Source organism: Delphinapterus leucas, chromosome 16 (genome assembly GCF_059928025.1).
Source record: "Delphinapterus leucas isolate spDelLeu-1000000601 "Yukka" chromosome 16, BTC_Dleu_Yukka2, whole genome shotgun sequence".
NCBI lineage: Eukaryota > Metazoa > Chordata > Mammalia > Artiodactyla > Monodontidae > Delphinapterus > Delphinapterus leucas.
Genome location: NC_143144.1, coordinates 38,398,822 through 38,416,568, shown reverse-complemented (window position 1 = coordinate 38,416,568; position 17,747 = coordinate 38,398,822). Strand labels below are relative to the sequence as shown.

Here is a 17,747-nt window from a genome sequence, read left to right as displayed (position 1 = left end):
TATTTCCATCTTACCCCTAGGTTCTTCATGACATTTTTTTTTTTCTTAGATTCCATATATATGTGTTAGCATACAGTATTTGTTTTTCTCCTTCTGGCAGTCAGTAATCTTATCTGAGAATTGTCAGTCAGATCAAACGAGATAAGGAAGAAGCTGTCATGTGGAACTTATTTGCTCAGTAAGTTAGGTCTCTCCCTTGGCCTGTTCTGCCCACAGTATCACCGTGTCTCTGGGATGAGACGCAGCATGCGGTTGTAGCTTGCTGTCCATGTCACCTCAGCCACATCTTGGAGAGCAGACGCAGGCCTCTGGGGGCTGCCTGCTCGCATGGGCCTGTGGGAGGGAGTGCACTTGCCCAAAGCGCTGAGCCGAGCTGCCCTTCGATGAGGTGTAGGCCCCTGCAGGGAGGAGAGACGGCACTGAGGCAGGCCACGGAGTTCAGGTATCTGCAGAACTGCCCGGAGTCATCCCTGCCAAATCCCGGCGAGGCTCAGTGGCTTGGAGTGAGGCTTGGGCAGCTGCCAGCGCCGCCGTGGGACCTCCTCCTCTGTGCAGAGTGGTGTACGTGCATGCTGGCTGGCTGGGGCATTCGGAGGGACCAAGCCCTCGGCCCCCCCATCTTCCCCATTCCTCTTCTGGTGTGGACACTGGCCCCGTGTCCCCTTGTCATCTCCAGGGAAGGTGTCTGGGCACAAGAGCGGTGGGGGCGCTGCCTCCCATGCCTGGGGCAGGGCTGGAGCTGGGTACCACTTCAACCTACCATGCCTTCGAGGTCCAGCCATCCACAGGGCGCCTCGGGGGAGTGCAAATCACAACAAGCACCATATTGTGGTATTGGTGTGTGTGTGTGGGGGTGATTCTCATTTATTCTCCGAGCCTCCCCGCCCTGGTTTGATGCACCACAGTGCCCCTGACCTCCAGTGGCCCGGACTGTCCTCTCTGCCTCCTGTCCCGGCACTCACTGACCCAGGTCTTACCAGCGTGAAGAGCAGGCAGAGTCAGCTGCAGCCTCCTGTCCTCTTGCTGTGTCCTCACTGGGCCACTTCTCCGAAGGCAGGCCTCGCCTGTGCTCAGGAGGGGAGCCTCCAAGGCTCCCTGGTGCTCATGGGGTCAAAACAAAGCCCTTTAGCTGAGCAGGCGAGACGTCCGCTGTGAACCCACCTCCTTGTGTCCCCATCACCCCGGGATGAGCGGCCCATTCCTGGCAGATCCACAGAAGCCACGTGTGGGCCTTGGCTCTCACCAGGCCACCAGCCTGGTTGCCCTCTTTCTCTTGGTCCCCCCCCCCTTTTTTTTTGCGGCACGCGGGCCTCTCACTGTTGTGGCCTCTCCCCTCGCGGAGCACAGGCTCCAGACGCGCAGGCTCAGCGGCCATGGCTCACGGGTGCAGCCGCTCCACGGCATGTGGGATCTTCCCGGACCGGGGCACGAACCCGTGTCCCCTGCATCAGCAGGCGGACTCTCAACCACTGCGCCACCAGGGAAGCCCCTCTTGGTCCCCTTTTGAATCTATGTTTTGGCCCAGCATCAGCAGCCCTGCCCTTTGTGAAGCCCTTTGCCGCTCCAGGCCACATGACCACCAGCTCACACGCCTCCTGCCTCACATCCCTCCGTGGACACCGAGCCTCGTGTGGCGCATGCCCCGGGTCCCCCTCCTGATGACGTTTCTGGGACCTGGGGCCAGCTCTGCATCACCTCTGTGTTCCCAGTGTGGGCCCCAGCTGGGCACATAGTAGGTGATTGGAGAGATTTGGGATGGGCTCTCGGGGGCAATTTGACTACCTGGTGGGGAGGACCTGGCTCCCAATCGGTCTTCTTGTGGCTAGAAAGGTGCCAATGGGAACACTGACCCCCACCGATCACGTTTCTCTTCAGTTCCTCTCTGGTTTGTCGTATTGGTTTGAATTTTCTCCAAGCACCTGCTGCTATGAAGCTTTCATTATCACTCTGGCAAAGATCCCTTCTCATCCCTGCTGGCTGCAGGAGGTCTCTGACTTCTCTCCTGGTCTGCTCCAAAGCACCTGGGAACTGAGATGGGTACTGTCCCCGGACCAGCCGGGCTCTTTCATGCAGGTCTCAGGAGTGAGCCATCAGCAGGGCTGGCCTGAATGGCCAGGGCCACGCGAGCCACAGCCCATGTCCTGAGGGTTTTGCTTTTATTTCCTCAGGCTGTAGGGCTGGTCCAGCCGGGAAGGCTGCCTTTGGGGGCCAGGCCAGCACCCGCCGCATCCCCTTTTCTGTTCTTGAGAGACCCTCAGGTGGGGGCCGCTGGGAGTCTCCTCTAGACTCATTCTCTGAGGGTGGCCCTGTCTCTGCAATTCTGGAGGCTGGGTGTTGTCATGATGGCTGTTAGGATGATGATAAGCTGTTAGAACTCAAGGGCGGGCAGGGCCTTGGGGTGAGTGAGGAAAGCCCCTGCAGGCTTTGGCAGGCACCCAGGCTGGGTGTCAGCCCCGCCTCACCCCTCACCAGCTGGGCTGCAGCTGGCGCCCTGTTAGGCATGTGCACAGGTGGGCAGAGGCTGGCCTTGAGCACTATATTTCATTGTTTGGTTTGGTTTGTAGATTAAATGCATTTATCATATTTGAAATCACTGTTGCAATCCTGTTTTTAAGGTGGGGCCTGGAGAGGGTGTGGCTTGCCCAAAGCCCCATGTAGCTGTAAGAAAAGAGCAGTGATTTGAGTCCAGACAGTTCGGCGCCAGAACCTGTCCTCTTACCACTGTGCTGTTCATCTCTCTACGAGGGAAACAGTGCTTCATTTCTTTCTGGTTTAGCCCCAGAGGGCTGGACAGTGGCCTGCCACCTTCCCCTATATGTCCTATATGTCGGATGTCCTCTGCACTAATGTGGCTTTCAGTTTAAAAGAGGCTTCCCTGGTGGAGCAGTGGTTAAGAATCTGCTTGCCAGGACAGGAATAAAGACTCAGACGTAGAGAATGGACTTGAGGACACGGGGAGGGGGAGGGGTAAGCTGGGACGAAGTGAGAGTGGCATGGACATATATACACTACCAAATGCAGAATAGATAGCTAGTGGGAAGCAGCCGCATAGCACAGGGAGATCAGCTCGGTGCTTTGTGACCGCCTAGAGGGGTGGGATAGGGAGGGTGGGAGGGAGGAGACGCAGAGGGAGGGGATATGGGGATATATGTATACGTATAGCTGATTCACTTTGTTATACAGCAGCAACTAACACACCACTGTAAAGCAATTATACTCCAATAAAGGTGTTAAAAAAAAAAGTAAGTTTTAATTTAAAAAAAAAAGAATCCGCCTGCCAATGCAGGGGATACGGGTTCGAGCCCTGGTCTGGGAAGATCCCACATGCCGCGGAGCAACTAAGCTCGTGCGCCACAACTACTGAGCCTGTGCTCTGGAGCCCGTGAGCCGCAACTACTGAGCCCGCGTGCCACAACTACTGAAGCCCACGCGCCTAGGGCCTGTGCTTCGCAACAAGAGAAGCCACCGGAATGAGAAGCCCGCGCACTGCAACAAAGAGTAGCCCCGCTCTCCGCAACTAGAGAAAGCTTGCGCGCAGCAACAAAGACCCAGTGCAGCCAAAAATAAATAAAATTAATAAATTTATTTAAAAAATAAAACAAATAAAAGAGGCTGGGAAGGAGTGTGCTAAGTGCTTGATAAGTGAATGAATGATGAATGAATAGACGCTTCCCAAGGGGAAGGAATTAGCATCTTAGAATTGATTCAAGATGTATTTTGTGCCAGAGGCTTCTTTTCATGTCTTCTGTGTAATGCAGGTGCTGTGACCTATCCCTCCCTGCCCTCCTCCCATTAAAAAAAATTAGACACTGACGTCTGACGAGTGTCCAGCTCGGGCTGAATGCTAAGTGACAGGATGTGGCTTGGGCTTCAAGATTGCTGCCTCCCGGGAGGAGTACCAGAGGGCTGGATGGACAGAAGTTCACATATAAGAGGCACATCAGGAGTTTGTGGGACCACTTTCCTGCCAGCATTCTGTTCACAGTCAGCTGTGGGCTTGGACCAGTAAATGTGGACAGCAGCCTGCTTGGATTTCTTCATGCAAAGACCATGACAAGGATGTGAAGAACACGGCAGGACCTGGGTGGTGTAACCAGCTCCAGCTGCCACCAGCACCTCCCCGGCGTTGCCCCGTTTCCTGCCTGCTGCCCTCACCCTAGGTGCCGTGTGATGCGGTCTGTGGGGAGCAGTGTACAGAGGAGTGAGGAAGGCGTGAGGGTGCTGCCCCTCGCTGCTTATCTTCCTGGGCTTGGCTTCAAAGCATGGGGGCTGGTGACAGCCAGGGAGGCCAGCAACTAGGTGAGGCAGGGTGAGGAAAGGGGCTGAGCTGTGGGGGGGTGGCCCCTGAAGAGGGCTCGGCAGCCCACATCCCTCATTTGAGGGACATCTGGCAGTTGGCAGTGTTGAGCTCAAGGCTCACATCTGGAGACTGGGTGTGGCTCTCCAGTCATGGAACCAAGGAAGGCGGCAGGATGGACTGGGGGCTCCTCTGGGCCAGCAGAGCCCAGAAGATGGGGGTTTAGGGGTGGTATCCTTCCCTGGAGAGTGGGCTATCCCTGCCCTTTGGGAGGGCTTCAGGCATGGTTCCAACCAGGTGACAGGCCAGGGAGTGGCACAGAGGGCTGGATCCACCTATGCCTGACTTGCCCAGGCTGTTGGAGGGGGACTGAGGTGTGTGTGGGTGTCCCTGTGGATACTTACCCTAAAGACGGCCCCGTAGGATGGTGACAACCTATGGCCTTAAGGTTTGCCTGGTGATAGCAGCCATCTGGGGCTGCCCAGTGATGGTGGTGGACCAAGGCCAGCATTGTGCTCATCCAGCATTGTCCTATTGTTGCCGGCTCCCCTGAGGCATCTGAGTGTCCATCCCAGCCTGGGTGCCAGGGGCAGAGAGGCCTTTAGGGGGCTCAGTCCAGAAGGTGACAGAGACCCCTGAACAAACAGTGACACTGCGCTGTAATCGTGTATGTGGTAGGGATACAGCAGGCGCAAGGCCTGTGCTGTTCTAACTGGACGAAGAAGGCCTCTGGAGAGGAAGAGGCACTTGAACTGGGTCTGGAATGACGAGGGGGGGACAGCGATGTGAATTTCTAGCAGGGGAGTGCAGGTGCAGAGATTTGAGCCTGACATAGCCTGGCCTCAAGGACCCCTGCTTTGCACCCTGGAGCCTGGGAGCTGCCTTCTGGAAGCCTGCTGCCAGCCCAGGTTGCAGGATTAGTGCGAAGTCTTGGAGCTGGAGCTCAGCGCTGGAGCTTGGCAGGATGGGGATGTTTCTGCGCCCTCCTCGTTTTCCTGGAAGGGGTCGTGGCCCAGAGGTGACACTTGTTCCTGCTATACTAATCCCCTGGGCGGGGAGGACCAGAGAGCAGAAGACCTACAGGTGGGCAACCATGTGTCAGCTTTCAAGCCCCGGATGAAGACTAGGTGCCAAGGCATAGATGTGGGGCTCTGTCCCTTTGGGACGGTCAGTCCTACTGGGAGAGGGGGCATAGGCTGGTAGGGGAGAGAGTGAGATTTGCATACACATATACTCTCTCTCTCTATGACAGAGAGCTGAGACTTAGAAAGTGGGAAACAATGGAGAGAATAAGAGAGATATCAGAGAGAGCTAGAAAAAGTCAGACATGGGTTGAGATGCAAAGGGAGAACCTGAAGCCTCATGGTGTCTCTGTTCCCCATCTGAGAGGGCCAATGGGCCCTGGAAGGAGCACCAGGCTGGGGCCTGGTGTCTGGATGGCCTTGGCTTTCCAGAGACAAATGCAGGTGGAGGGAGGGGAGAGGCAGGCACGGAGCTGGCCTCGGGCACCCTGGGGATGCGGGGAGGACTGAGGTCAGGCTCCGTGGTCTGGCCTGTCCATGTATATCCAAACGTGACCTCTGGTTCACTGCGCTCATTTAATCCTCGTAAGAGTCCTAGAGGTGGGGACTGTTCTTAACCCATTTACAAGTGAGGAATTGAGGCTCAGAGAGGTTAAGTGACTTGCTTGAGGGCACACAGCTGTAGCAGTGGGCCTGCCTGACTTCTGGGCCCATGTACTCAACTTTGAGGTCAGGGGCAGCTCACAGTTTCAAGGCAGGCTCCCCTGTGACTTCAGGCAATACCCCAACCTCGGGTCTCTGCTCCTACACCTCCTGTCTAAAATGGGGTACCAGAACCCACTTCCCTGGGAGGCTGTGGGGCTCAGTGATTAGTTGGATGGGCCCTGAATGGTGCCTGGCCCCTACTATGCCTTTCAAACTCCTACTCATCCTCCAAGACCCATCCCAAATGCCTCTTTCTCTATGGAACTTTTCCTTGACATCTCCTTGCTAGGCAAAATTAATCATTCCTTTTCCCGCAAGATTCTAGCACACTTCTCGAGTGTGTATTATTTGACTTTATGCTGAATCCCTAAGGTTCCCTTAGGAATTCCTAAGAAAAAGGAATGAGTCTCACAGCCTTCTGTATCTCTAGGCACAGGACCTGATACAGCGATGATCAGAGGATTTTGGGTGAAGGAATGAGTAAGTGCAAGCACAGATACACGGTGAGGGGAGCCCAGGAAGAGACGTCTGGCCTCGGGGCAGAGATGCTGCAGGAGGCCCCCCTCCCTGCCGTGCTTAGCTGCTTTTGAGGTTCTCTGAGTCTCCTAGGACTCATCACCGTCCTGATTTAACTTTCACAGTGTAGGCTTCCGGTGAATCCCGGCCTGGGAGCCTGGTGTTCCCTTGGTGGAGCAGTAAAAGTCATTAACGAGGAGCCAGAGAGCTATAAATAAGCCAGCACGATCTCACCCAGTGTTCCCTGTGTTTCCAGTCTGCAGGAACAGGGAATCTGTTTTGATTCATTAATTGGCATAAGGATGAGGCCCCAGAGATTGGCATGGAGCCATCGGCCCTTCCCCACCCTACTGGTTGGCTCCGTGCATCCTGCCTGCACCAGCTGCCCCCCTGCCCTGGGCTACAGTCCAACATCCAGTGGGACCCTTTGGCCTTGCTCCTGTTCCCCGCCTTGGGCTGGGCTGACTGTGAGGCCAGAGGGGCGTGGGAGATGCTGCAGGAGGGGCACCCTCCCAGGCGCTGCTGCCTAGGCAAGGCCTTGGGCCCCGGCAAGCTTTCCTCTCCACTGTCCCCTTGGTACCCTCTAAGCTCTTGGTGAAACCCGCCTTAGAGTGGAGGGTCAGCTTTAAGAAACTCCCCTTCTCCACATTGTGGGATGTAGCTTCACTCCGGGGAGGACCTGAGCATCTGGGGACCTTGGCAAGTTTGAAAGCTCTGCCTCACCCACGAAATATGGACACCAATAGTGCTTGTCTTATGGAGTTGTTAAGAGTATTAAATAGTTTGTTGCTTTGCTAGGCCATGCTGGGGGCTGGGCCAGAGGCTAGGAGGGTGTGCGGTACACAGGTGCTTCTGCTCACGGGCTCATGGTTCAGAGAATGGGACAAAAGAGTCCACGATTGCAAACGTCAGCGGGTGGTCTGCAGGCGGAGTACCGTGAGGGAAGATTGGGTTCGTGAAAAATTCAGGGAGTCACAGTTACCCCCAAAACAGGAGTGGGAGGAGTGTGGTAGGCCAAGGGCGAGTATGTGAGGAGACCCACAAGTGGGCAAGAGCTTGGGCATCCGAGTTACTGCCCAAAAGCCAGCTACCTGGAACACAGGGCACGGGTGTGATGGCGCAGGGCCCTGTCGGGCTGTGGACTTTATTTTAAGGGCGACGGGAAGCTAATGCAGATTTTAAGCAAGGACAGCACAGTCTGGTTGGCATTTTAATCTATGAAGGCCAGTCCACTGCAGTGGACTGAATGGGTGGCATGTGGATCTGGGGGAGGTTGGGTGTGTGGAGGTCCAGTGGGGAGATAGTGGTGGTTTAGACCAAGGTGATGGCATTGGAGATGGAGGAAAGTTGACAGATCCAAGATACATTGTGGAGATAAAACAATCAGGACTTGGTGATGGCTTGGGTGCAGAGGGTCAGGGAGAGAGAAGGTTCAAGAACAACTGGGTGGTTGGGAGTGCCCCTTTACGGAGATAGGGAGACCAAGAGGGACAGGATCACACCCCAGAGAGCTCGGTGTTGACGCACCGAGTTAGAGCTGCCAGTGGACTTACTGTGGGAGACGCCCTGGTTGGGGTCAGGAGCCCAGCGAGGGCTGTGGGCTGCAGCGGTTACAGGACCCGTCAACAGAACCGAGGTGTAACTTTCAAAGGGATGGGTCAGGCATACCAAGGAAGGTTGATGATTCCATAGAGAGGCTCTGGGTCTGGGTCTGGGTCTGGGAGACGGCAAGTCATGGGAGCAACCAGAGCTCGTAAGCAGGGGCCAGCCTGAGATGGGAGAAGCTTTCCTCCTCAGCTTTCAGCACAAATGCAGATAGGTGGGTAGATCTGGTGCTAAGAACTGGGGAGAAGCCCGGAAGGTTTGAGGAGAATGAGCAAGGTAGGTGGTGGAGAGGATGTAAGTGAATATGGCGGGGTGGGGAGCTCTGTTGAGGATGGTGACACAGCTTCCCCACTTTGGGTCCCCACGTTGCTGGGTGCGTGGGTCTCTCTGACTCTCCGCTGTTTGCTCACAGACATGGAGAAGTGGGTGGGCAGGTGGACCCACCACGGTTGACCCTGGGTTGGGGTTTCCCAGCCATCCTATATAAGCAGAGAGAGCAGAGAGAGGGAGTTTGCAGCAGAGGGACTGTATGGATAGACAGACAGAAACCAAACTGAGCGAGGAGTCAGGAGTGAAGGCAGGAGGATGCTGGTGGGAGAGTCACTTAAGCAAAAGGTCTGTAGCACAAGGTGCTTGTCAAGTTTGTCCTGTGCTCAGGAGGGATGCGAGGCCTCACTGACCCTCCCCTTTGGGGGCCTTTCGATGGCGAGAGGCGATGGGGGTCAGGGTCCTGCTGGGCCCGAACTCTAGCGCTCACCTTTGTATGGTGCTGCCACCTGTTTCCCCCCATTTCATGGTTTTGTTTACCTTTGAAATGTCTTAATAAAACATGAAAAATAGTTATTCTCCATAGATCAGTAATTTACTATGAGTTATGACAATATTAAATTTGGTCAATTATTCATCTGCTATAAAGTATTTATAAATGCTACCTTAATTTAAAGCATTAGCCGCTAGAATTCAAATATTAATAAAGTTGGTGCCAGCTTAAAGGAGGAAAGGAAGGGCACAGATAATGAGGGTAGCTTGGGGGAGGGTGAGCGCTCCTGGCTGTTCACATGGAGCCCGGACTGTGGGGCAGGCAGAGGTGCTGGAGGGCCTGGGGCTGGCCTGCTGCACCCCGTCAGAGAGAGATCATTACTTCTGGAGGGCAGGGCTGAGCCCAGGGCTGCCCGGAGCCAGCTCTCCCTTCTGCTGCCTACTGTTACCAGCAGAGCCTTGCCCAGCTTCTCTGACATGAGGGCACCTCTACCAGACTGCTTCCACTCAGGTGGAGTGCCCTCTCTTGCCTTGTCCATCTGGAGAAGTCCTGTCACTCTTTAAGGGGCTACCCAGAGGCCAGTTAGCACATGAGGTTGAAAGGGTGTGTAGCCTCAGAGAAGCAGGGGCTGCATGGGCGATCTCATCTATTTGGGGACCACGTCAGGTCTTCCAGGAGGAACAGGTGTGGATGTGCTCGGGGCACCATGCACTCAGGGCACATGGTGGAGGGAAGGGCTGGGATGGCCGTGGTCAGCATCATTATTAGGTGACGGCACCAGGAATTGTGCATCTCTTCCAGCACAAGCCTCCTGGGGTATTGCTTCCCCCAGTCTTGGCCTGAGAATTTTCCAGGAATGCCCATGGGGATGGAGAAGACTGGGCATGGATCAGTAGTGGTTCCCAGAGTGATCTCAGTGTCTGGGGGCACCTCTCTTATCCCCAACACCCACCTGAGGCCCCGAGTGACTTACTTGATGCACCAAGGATTTGCCTTTAGCCAAGGGAGGCCTTGTTCTTGCTTGCTGGCTCCTTCTCTAGGGCCTGCGTTAAGTGTGGAGCTGCCCCAGGAGTTTCCATCCAGGGATAGGGTTGGGTAGAGTCAGCCATGGAATCCTGGCCTCTGTCCTCTGCTGGCCACCATCTCTTCCTGGGACTGGCTGTAGAGGTACCTGGTGGTCCAGTTCTGATGCTCTCGTTGCCATTCACTCTCTGGCTATATGATCCTAGCCAAGTGGTCAGCCCTCTCTGTGCTTCAGTTTTCTCACCAGGGGATCAGAAAGCTCACCTGGGGTGAGAATTAGGGAGACCCTGCTTGTCAGTGTTACACCCGGCACATCCTACCCTGAGAGTCCTGTGTCTGGAGAATCCTGGATCAGCAGGACGCTGACATCTCAGGGGAAGCTGGCAGGGATGTGACTGTGGGGCTGTCTGGGAATGCTGGCTGAGCTCCATGGATCCTCTTGCCTGGGCCCAACCCTGAGTCTGAACAGCCTGCTTCTTCCCGATTCCTGGGAATCCATCACGTGGCCCAGAGACCTCTGCTGTCCTAGGCCGCTGCGCTTGGGCAAGGGGTCTCGAAGCTGCTCATCGCAGTCATCTCTACTTCTTACTTTCACAGCTGATGAGCCATTCCTGGGGAGCTCATATCAATCCATCAAGCCTGCATTGTTATCTTCAAGAGAGAGATCAGCTTTATGACCATATGATATTGGAGACAAAGAATGATAACAAAGGCTGTTATCTTCTAGTGAGCTGCAGAAGCACCTCTAAGCTGGAGACAGAGGTGACTTCTACATTCTTACTATGCGTCAGGCAGTGCCAGGTGGTTCTTCACATACAAAGACCTTTCAGAGAATATGCACAACAACTCTGTGAAGTGGGTGCCATCATCTTTCTCTGACAGAAAAAGCACAGAGGCCCAGAGAGGGTCAGCCCCTCGCCCAAGGTCCCACAGCATGTACGTGGCAGGGCCTGGATTCAGATCCAAGCCGTCGGACGCCAGCACTGGGGTTCGGTGTCTCTTCTACAACTGAGTTGTGAGTTGTGTGATGTCCTATCCTAGGAATGAGCACACAACCTTGTTTAAGCTAATAGCTGGTGTGGCTTTGATCTGATGTATTTTGATCTTGTTATTTTTATGTTAGGAGCCTCTAAATAACCATCATTTCAACACTGCCCCAATTAGCAGCCATTCACAGTGGATTAGAAATTGACTTGTGTCAGGCTTCTCCATTAGTGCCTGGGAGAGGCTTCCAGCCTTAATTACCCACCCTGCTCACCTAGGAGGTCAAGGCCTTGAGGAGCTTCCGTGGTGCTGCAGGTGTCCGTACAGGGGTGGGTCAGGGTGCCCACCTCCACGGGGAGGGTTGGTCAGCAGCAGGAGTGAGGTCGTTCTCTGTTGTAACTGCTATTTCTTGGGACCCTGGGCATGATTTGGGTGGAGACGTTGATGGGGAGCTGGGGATGCCCAAGGAGAGGGGCAGGAAACTGCCATGTATTAATATTTAGCATCTTTTCTTGTGCATGGCACGGGATTGGCATTTGTGGTCCACGTTCTAAGTCAGTGCTCCCATAACTCTGCCGGGTAGAGGTTCATATCTTCAATTAATAGGAAACGGGGGCTCAGGAAGGAGACATGCCCATGACCACACGGCCGCCGGCCAGAGGAGCCCAAACTGGAGCTTTGATCTGTGAGATTCTAGCGCTCCTTCTGCTGCCCTGGTGAGCCCAGGCCCAGCCAAGAAGCTGGCGTCTCTGGCTGCCACTGGGGCTGGGGCAGGGGGACCTGTTCCCTGAGCACATTCCCACTGCCCAGCCCCTGTGTCTTTGTCCCACTGCACCCCTCACTCACACTGCTCCCCCATCTCTCCTGGTCTAAATCCTTTTCTTCCTTTCAGGCCCTCATGCTGACCCCACATGAGTTCATCCTCTTCTGGGTCCCAGGGAGCTTCCCCTTTCCTTCCTCACAGGCCAAGTTGTGGGGTCTGGCTCCTTGGTAGGTCCTAAGCTCCTCGGGTGGGGCCTGTGTTCATCCTGCCCTTTGCCCCTCCCCCTCCGCAGTGCTCATTGCAGGGCTTTGTGCTTAGCGGGTGTGCTGAGCGTATGCATGAAACACACAAGAGGGAAGAGACAAATCCAGCCATGGTGAGCAGTGGGATGTGTGCCCAAATGGGGAAACTGAGCCTCAGGGAGGTCTAGTGACTTAATAACCCAGCATGTGTGGAATGGGGATGGGGCTTGCCATCAGAAGTCAGGAAGTCCCTGAGAGGGAGCCAGGTGGGGTGGACGGCAGAGAGCCAAGACCCAGTGATGGTGCAGTGGGTGTCTTGGGCCGGGACCAGGGGCTGGAGTTCCTGGGCAACTTTACACCCTAGTGATGTACAGTGTGTCTTGTAAGATTACTTTTTTTTCTTTTTCCTTTTTTTTTTTTTTTTTTTTTTTTGCGGTACACGGGCCTCTCGCTGTTGTGGCTTCTTCCCGCTGTGGAGCACAGGCTCCGGATGCGCAGGCCCAGCTGCCATGGCTCACGGGCCCAGCCGCTCCGCGGCATGTGGGATCCTCCCGGACCGGGGCACGAACCCGCGTCCCCTGCATCGGCAGGCGGACTCTCAACCACTGCGCCACCAGGGAAGCCCGTAAGATTACTTTTTAAACGTATAAATGCAGTGTATCAGCATTAAAGAGAATATGTACAAGAGAAGAAAGAAAAATCCATTTATCATCAGAGACCTCGGCTTTTAGTGTTTTCTCTTGCCTTTTTCATAAGCATGCTTTCTGCCTAGTTGTAATCCTGGTGAGCGTAAAATGTCGTGACCTGGTTTTGTCACTTAGTCACCCCTCAGAAGCATTTTTAGACGAGAAGCCATCTTAGTCCAGCCCTTATCGGTTGTGCGGCTTCGCATCTTGTTATCTGGAAAATAGACACAGTGATGCCTGCTGTACAGGGATGTCATGAGAATAATGTGAACTCATGTATATAGAGTACTCGACAGAGTTTTGGGCACAGAGAAAATTCTCACAAAATAGTCCCTCCTCCTACATAGCTCCATACTTATCCATTGTTGGAGGATTGTTTTCCTTTTGTAAAGGAATTACCTGTTCACAACATGAAATTTTGGCAAAATATAGAAAAGAAGGAAAACCACGTCTAGACCTCTTCTAAAATGCAGTCACTTTTAACATTCTGCAGTATTTCCTTTTGATCTTTCTTTCATGCATGTTAAGTTTTATTTAATTGGTATCATAAAATACATGCAATTTTGTATTACTTTCACATAACTATTTTATGACAGGCACTTTCCCATCTTACTGTAGTATCTTCATAAATGGTTTTAGAGGCTGTGTGTGCTTTCAACAAATGGAACACTTTTATGTCACTCACCTCTTTGCATCTTTTAGATCGTTAGCAATAAATATATCAAGAGTCTGGATAAGTATCCTCTGAATGTTTTTGGACCTGAAGCCATTTTTACAGCTTGGATGGATGCCCAAAGTGGCATTATTGAGCAGAGGGCATGAAAATGTCAAGGCTTACGGTACTATTGTATCAGTCTTTACTGAGTGCTGTGTGCCAGACACACTGTGTGTCTGGAAAAGGATGGTGAGCAGAATGGGCATGGCCTTTGTCCCCTTGGAGCTTGAAGTGAAGTGGGAGAGAGAGACAGTTATACACGCAGTGCAGTGTCCTAATAGGGGAAGTGTGGGATGCAGATGAAGCACTTGACAAAGGGTCCTTAGTCTGGGGTTGTAGAGTCTGAGTCTTGAAGCGAGAGTGGGTGTGAAGGTTCAGGAGGCCACAGGAAATGTGATGGGTTCCAGGGGCCGAAAGGTGGGCCATGGTCTGTAACAGAGCGGGCGGGGGCGTGTGAGGAACCTGAGGCTGCAGGCACTGGGGAGCCTGCAAGACTGCCCCAAGGAGTTTGACTCTGTCCGCAACGGTCTTGGTAGCCACCAAAGGGCTTTAAGCAGTAGCATGACATGATTGGATTTCAATTCAGGAGTGAACTTGGCTGCATGGAGCCTGAATGCGAGGGGCCAGAGCATTTAGGTGGCTGCATGATCTTCAAGAGAGACTGCAGAGAATCTCTTGTTTAACCACCCCCTCCTCCTGCCTTGTGTTTGGAGGCAGAGGGTTCAGCCGGGAGAGTTGTGGGCATTTGAGCTGTCCTCCTACCGAAGCCCATGAATGTGCAAGGGGAGTGTCCGTGCGTGGGGAGCAGCTGACCTTTGGTATTTGAAAGCTTGGAGGTGTCTTCCTCTTGCCGCACCTTTCCAGCCTCCTACTACCGTGCTCCTTGGATTTCCTCTCCCTGGTCTCCATCTCCTCCTTCCAGCCTGGTCGGAGGCATTACATAAACCCAGGTCCTTTCAACCGAAAGAACCGTATTGTCAAAGTTGTTCAAAAGTCTGCCGTCAGACTCTAGGTCCACCTGATTCACTTTGTTATAAAGCAGAAACTAACACACCATTGTAAAGCAATTATACTCCAATAAAGATGTTAAAGAAAAAAAAAAAAAGTCTGCCGTCTGCAGCAGACGGCCTGCTGACATTCACAGGCTGTGTTTTGAAACTGCATCTGCTTTCCCACATTCCTGCCATCACATAAAGCATTATTAATAAGTGTTCGCTTCAAAACTGGTGCAGTGGGTTGCAGTGTTGGGAGGTGCATCTTTCTATTAATTGGTCTGATGTTCCAAAAAGGTCTAAGTGTATGGCTAAAAGGGGTTACTGGAACTCATGGTTGCTGGGTGACTTCAAAAGGTGATCCCTGAGCGCAGCTACCCTAGAAATAGCTGCTGGCACCTGGTCATGTTCCTCCTACACACCTGCAGTCAGCGCCCCAGCTGCTGCACGAGCATCTTCCTTTGTTATTGTCAAGTGGCTTTTGAATAATCCTGGGCTTCTGGAACCAAATGCTTCCTCTGGGGTTTGACCTAGTATTTTTATGATATGAATCAAATGGACTTGGCCAGAAGACCTAGGGTTCCTGGGGGGTTTTGCCTACAATCTGGATCCTCCGGGGTAAGTGTCTCCCTGACTTTCCGATGTTATTTATTTATTTATTTTTGCTGTACGCGGGCCTCTCACTGTTGTGGCCTCTCCCGTTGCGGAGCACAGGCTCCGGACGCGCAGGCTCAGCGGCCATGGCTCACGGGCGCAGCCGCTCCGCGGCATGTGGGATCTTCCCGGACCGGGGCACGAACCCGTGTCCCCTGCATCGGCAGGCGGACTCTCAACCACTGCACCACCAGGGAAGCCCTTTCTGATGTTATTCATTCCCCTCAGCCCCAATCAGTTCAGTTCAGCCAACAATTGTAGAGTACACAGTGTATTCTTGGCCTGTGGTGTGGCCTTGGGAATACATGGGTCAACGAAATGAGCTCACAGCTCTTAAGGGGCTCACAGCCCAAGTGGGAAACAGGATGGCTAATTTAGTAGCACTGATGGCTGTCTCAGGCAGATGTGGGTTGTATCCCTGTTCTACTCTCCCCGCTTGAGTAGCCTAGGACAAATGATTTTGCCTCTCCTGACCTCTGTTTTCTCATCTGTTGAATGGACACAAGAACATCTAGCTGGCAGCATCACTAGGGCATCATAGACTGTGCCTGTGAGAGCCTCTGGCCTGGCCTGGCCTGACATGGGTTCTTGGTCCCTGGAGGGAGGCAGTGTTTCTTGGAACCCTGGGAATGAGCTGCCTGGCATGAGCTGTGCCAGTTGACGCCAGGGCAGCATCACCCCCATGCTGACCCCACCCTCTCTCTCCCCTCTCTTTCCAGCCTGTGACCTCATGACCCAGGGGATTTTGGCCTTGGTCACATCCACCGGTTGTGCATCTGCCAACGCCCTGCAGTCCCTCACAGATGCGATGCACATCCCACACCTCTTTGTCCAGCGCAACCCAGGGGGCTCTCCGCGTACCGCCTGCCATTTGAACCCCAGCCCTGACGGCGAGGCCTACACGCTGGCCTCCAGACCTCCCGTGCGCCTCAATGACGTCATGCTCAGGCTGGTGACAGAGCTGCGCTGGCAGAAGTTCGTCATGTTCTACGACAGCGAGTATGGTGAGTTGGGGGTAGGGGGTACTCTGGGGCTCTGGTGGGGGCATGGCCAGGCACTGGGAGACCTGCGAGCTGGACCATCGCTCGTGGAGGCTGAGCGCTTTGGAGTGGGCTGGGTGTGGACAGCGGTTGGTGGTCTGAGCCAAGTGGGTCTCTGGGTGGTAGGACTGAACCTCGAGCTTTGTGAGTGGGGGAAGAGCTCTGAAAACAGATCTGTAGACAGGAGCTAAAGTTGCCTAGCAACAGCACCTTATCATGACAGCTGAAGTTGGAATCATCTTAAGAGTTTTCAATAAAATATTAATAAACCACTGGCAGGGATCTGAAGGGCTGCGCGCAGGCAGTGATGGAGGCTGGCCAGCATGGGTCCTCCTGGAAGCCTCCTCTGCAAAGTGTTCCCCTCTCACTGGCCACTCTCCCAGCTCCTTATCTCCCTCTGCCCTGATCTGCCCTCAGTTTCAGGGTTTCTGGCTGGGGCATAGGTCAGGGGGAGGGACACCCTGAATGTCATGGAGCCAGGCTGGGGTTGTGTGGGTCTGGGGACACTGGGCATGGCTGGTCATGGCTTCTTTGAAGGCATCCCATATGAAAAAAAAAAAACCTAATTTGCTTGTGAGGAAACTAGAACAGTGGGCTTTGAGGAAATAGCTTTAGATTTTCTGTGACTGCTTTGTGAAAACAGACCATTTCTAGTCCCAAGATAAAATGGTTTCCACCTTATGCGTTTTTTTTAAAAAAACCTTTTTATTTTGAGTTAATTGAGATTCACATGCAATTATGAGAAACAATTCAGAGATTCTGTGTGCTCCAGCATCTCGCCTGTCATACCATATCACAAGTGGGATTTGACCTTGACACAATCCATAGGCTTCGCTCATATTCACCAGTTGACATGCACTTGGGTGTTTGTATTCACTTCTGTGCAGTTTTATCACATGTGGATTCATGTGACCACCACAGTCAGATGCAGAGCAGTTCCCTCACAAAGATCCCCATGCTACCCTTTTATAGCCACAGCCACCCACATTACGTGTGTTTAAAGGGTGTGGGGGACTGATGAGGGTCAGCAGCTGCATAGCTGGGACCAGGGTAGAAAGGGGTGGACCCTCGAAAGTCCTGTTTTTCTCTCTTGGTGAAATAATTCCTTTGCCAAGAATGTAACTAAGAAGAGAAACCAGCATATGTTTGCCTTTGCCTAAATACTCTGCTTCTCTAAGACCAGAATGTTGTCCTCAGCTCTTGAGCAAATATGCTGTTTAGAGTCTTCCAGAAGGAACTGAAAGAGCAGACAGTCACTGTGCTGAAATTAAGATGAGGTGGTGATGGGGAGAAGGGCAGCCGGAGGCTCCAGGCCCTTGAACTGGACTCTGTCCAGGACTTGGTCTCTCCTTCCAACCCTGCCCAATCCCTGACTCTGGGAAGGAGTTTGAGACCATGTCTTAGTGGCCCAGCCTTCCCCTGACAACCCTTTGTGTTGGTGGTTCAACTCCCGATATTGAGTCTGCTCTGAGGCTGCATCCTGTAGGGAGGTGTGGACACTGCCAGGGCTGAAGGTCCAGTGTCTGTAGACCCTTCCCACCTCACTGCTCCTGGTTTCTTTGCTCTCCTTTTGCTCTGACCTATAGAAGCTCTTCAAGCCTTGGTTCTTCCTAAGCCCTTAAGGTGGCTTTGGTGGGAACCTCAGCCATAGGAAGCAGTTATCAGCTCTCCAGCCTACCTATCCCATCTGGGCTCCTGTAATTCTTGAAGACCAAATGACACCTAATGGCACTTGCTCAAATT

At 53.4% G+C, this 17,747-nt stretch overlaps 1 protein-coding gene across 1 annotated transcript in view; it reads left to right on the top strand.

Moving 5' to 3' along the window:
- Positions 1-16,447, top strand: part of LOC149747256 (glutamate receptor ionotropic, delta-1-like) — a 130,322-nt gene extending 113,875 nt beyond the window's left edge. The window contains exons 3-4 of the mRNA XM_089897345.1: positions 15,684-15,968; positions 16,422-16,447. Coding sequence (XP_089753471.1) covers positions 15,684-15,968; positions 16,422-16,447 — 311 coding nt within the window. The remainder of the gene's footprint in view (positions 1-15,683; positions 15,969-16,421) is intronic.
- Positions 16,448-17,747: the final 1,300 nt, after the last annotated feature.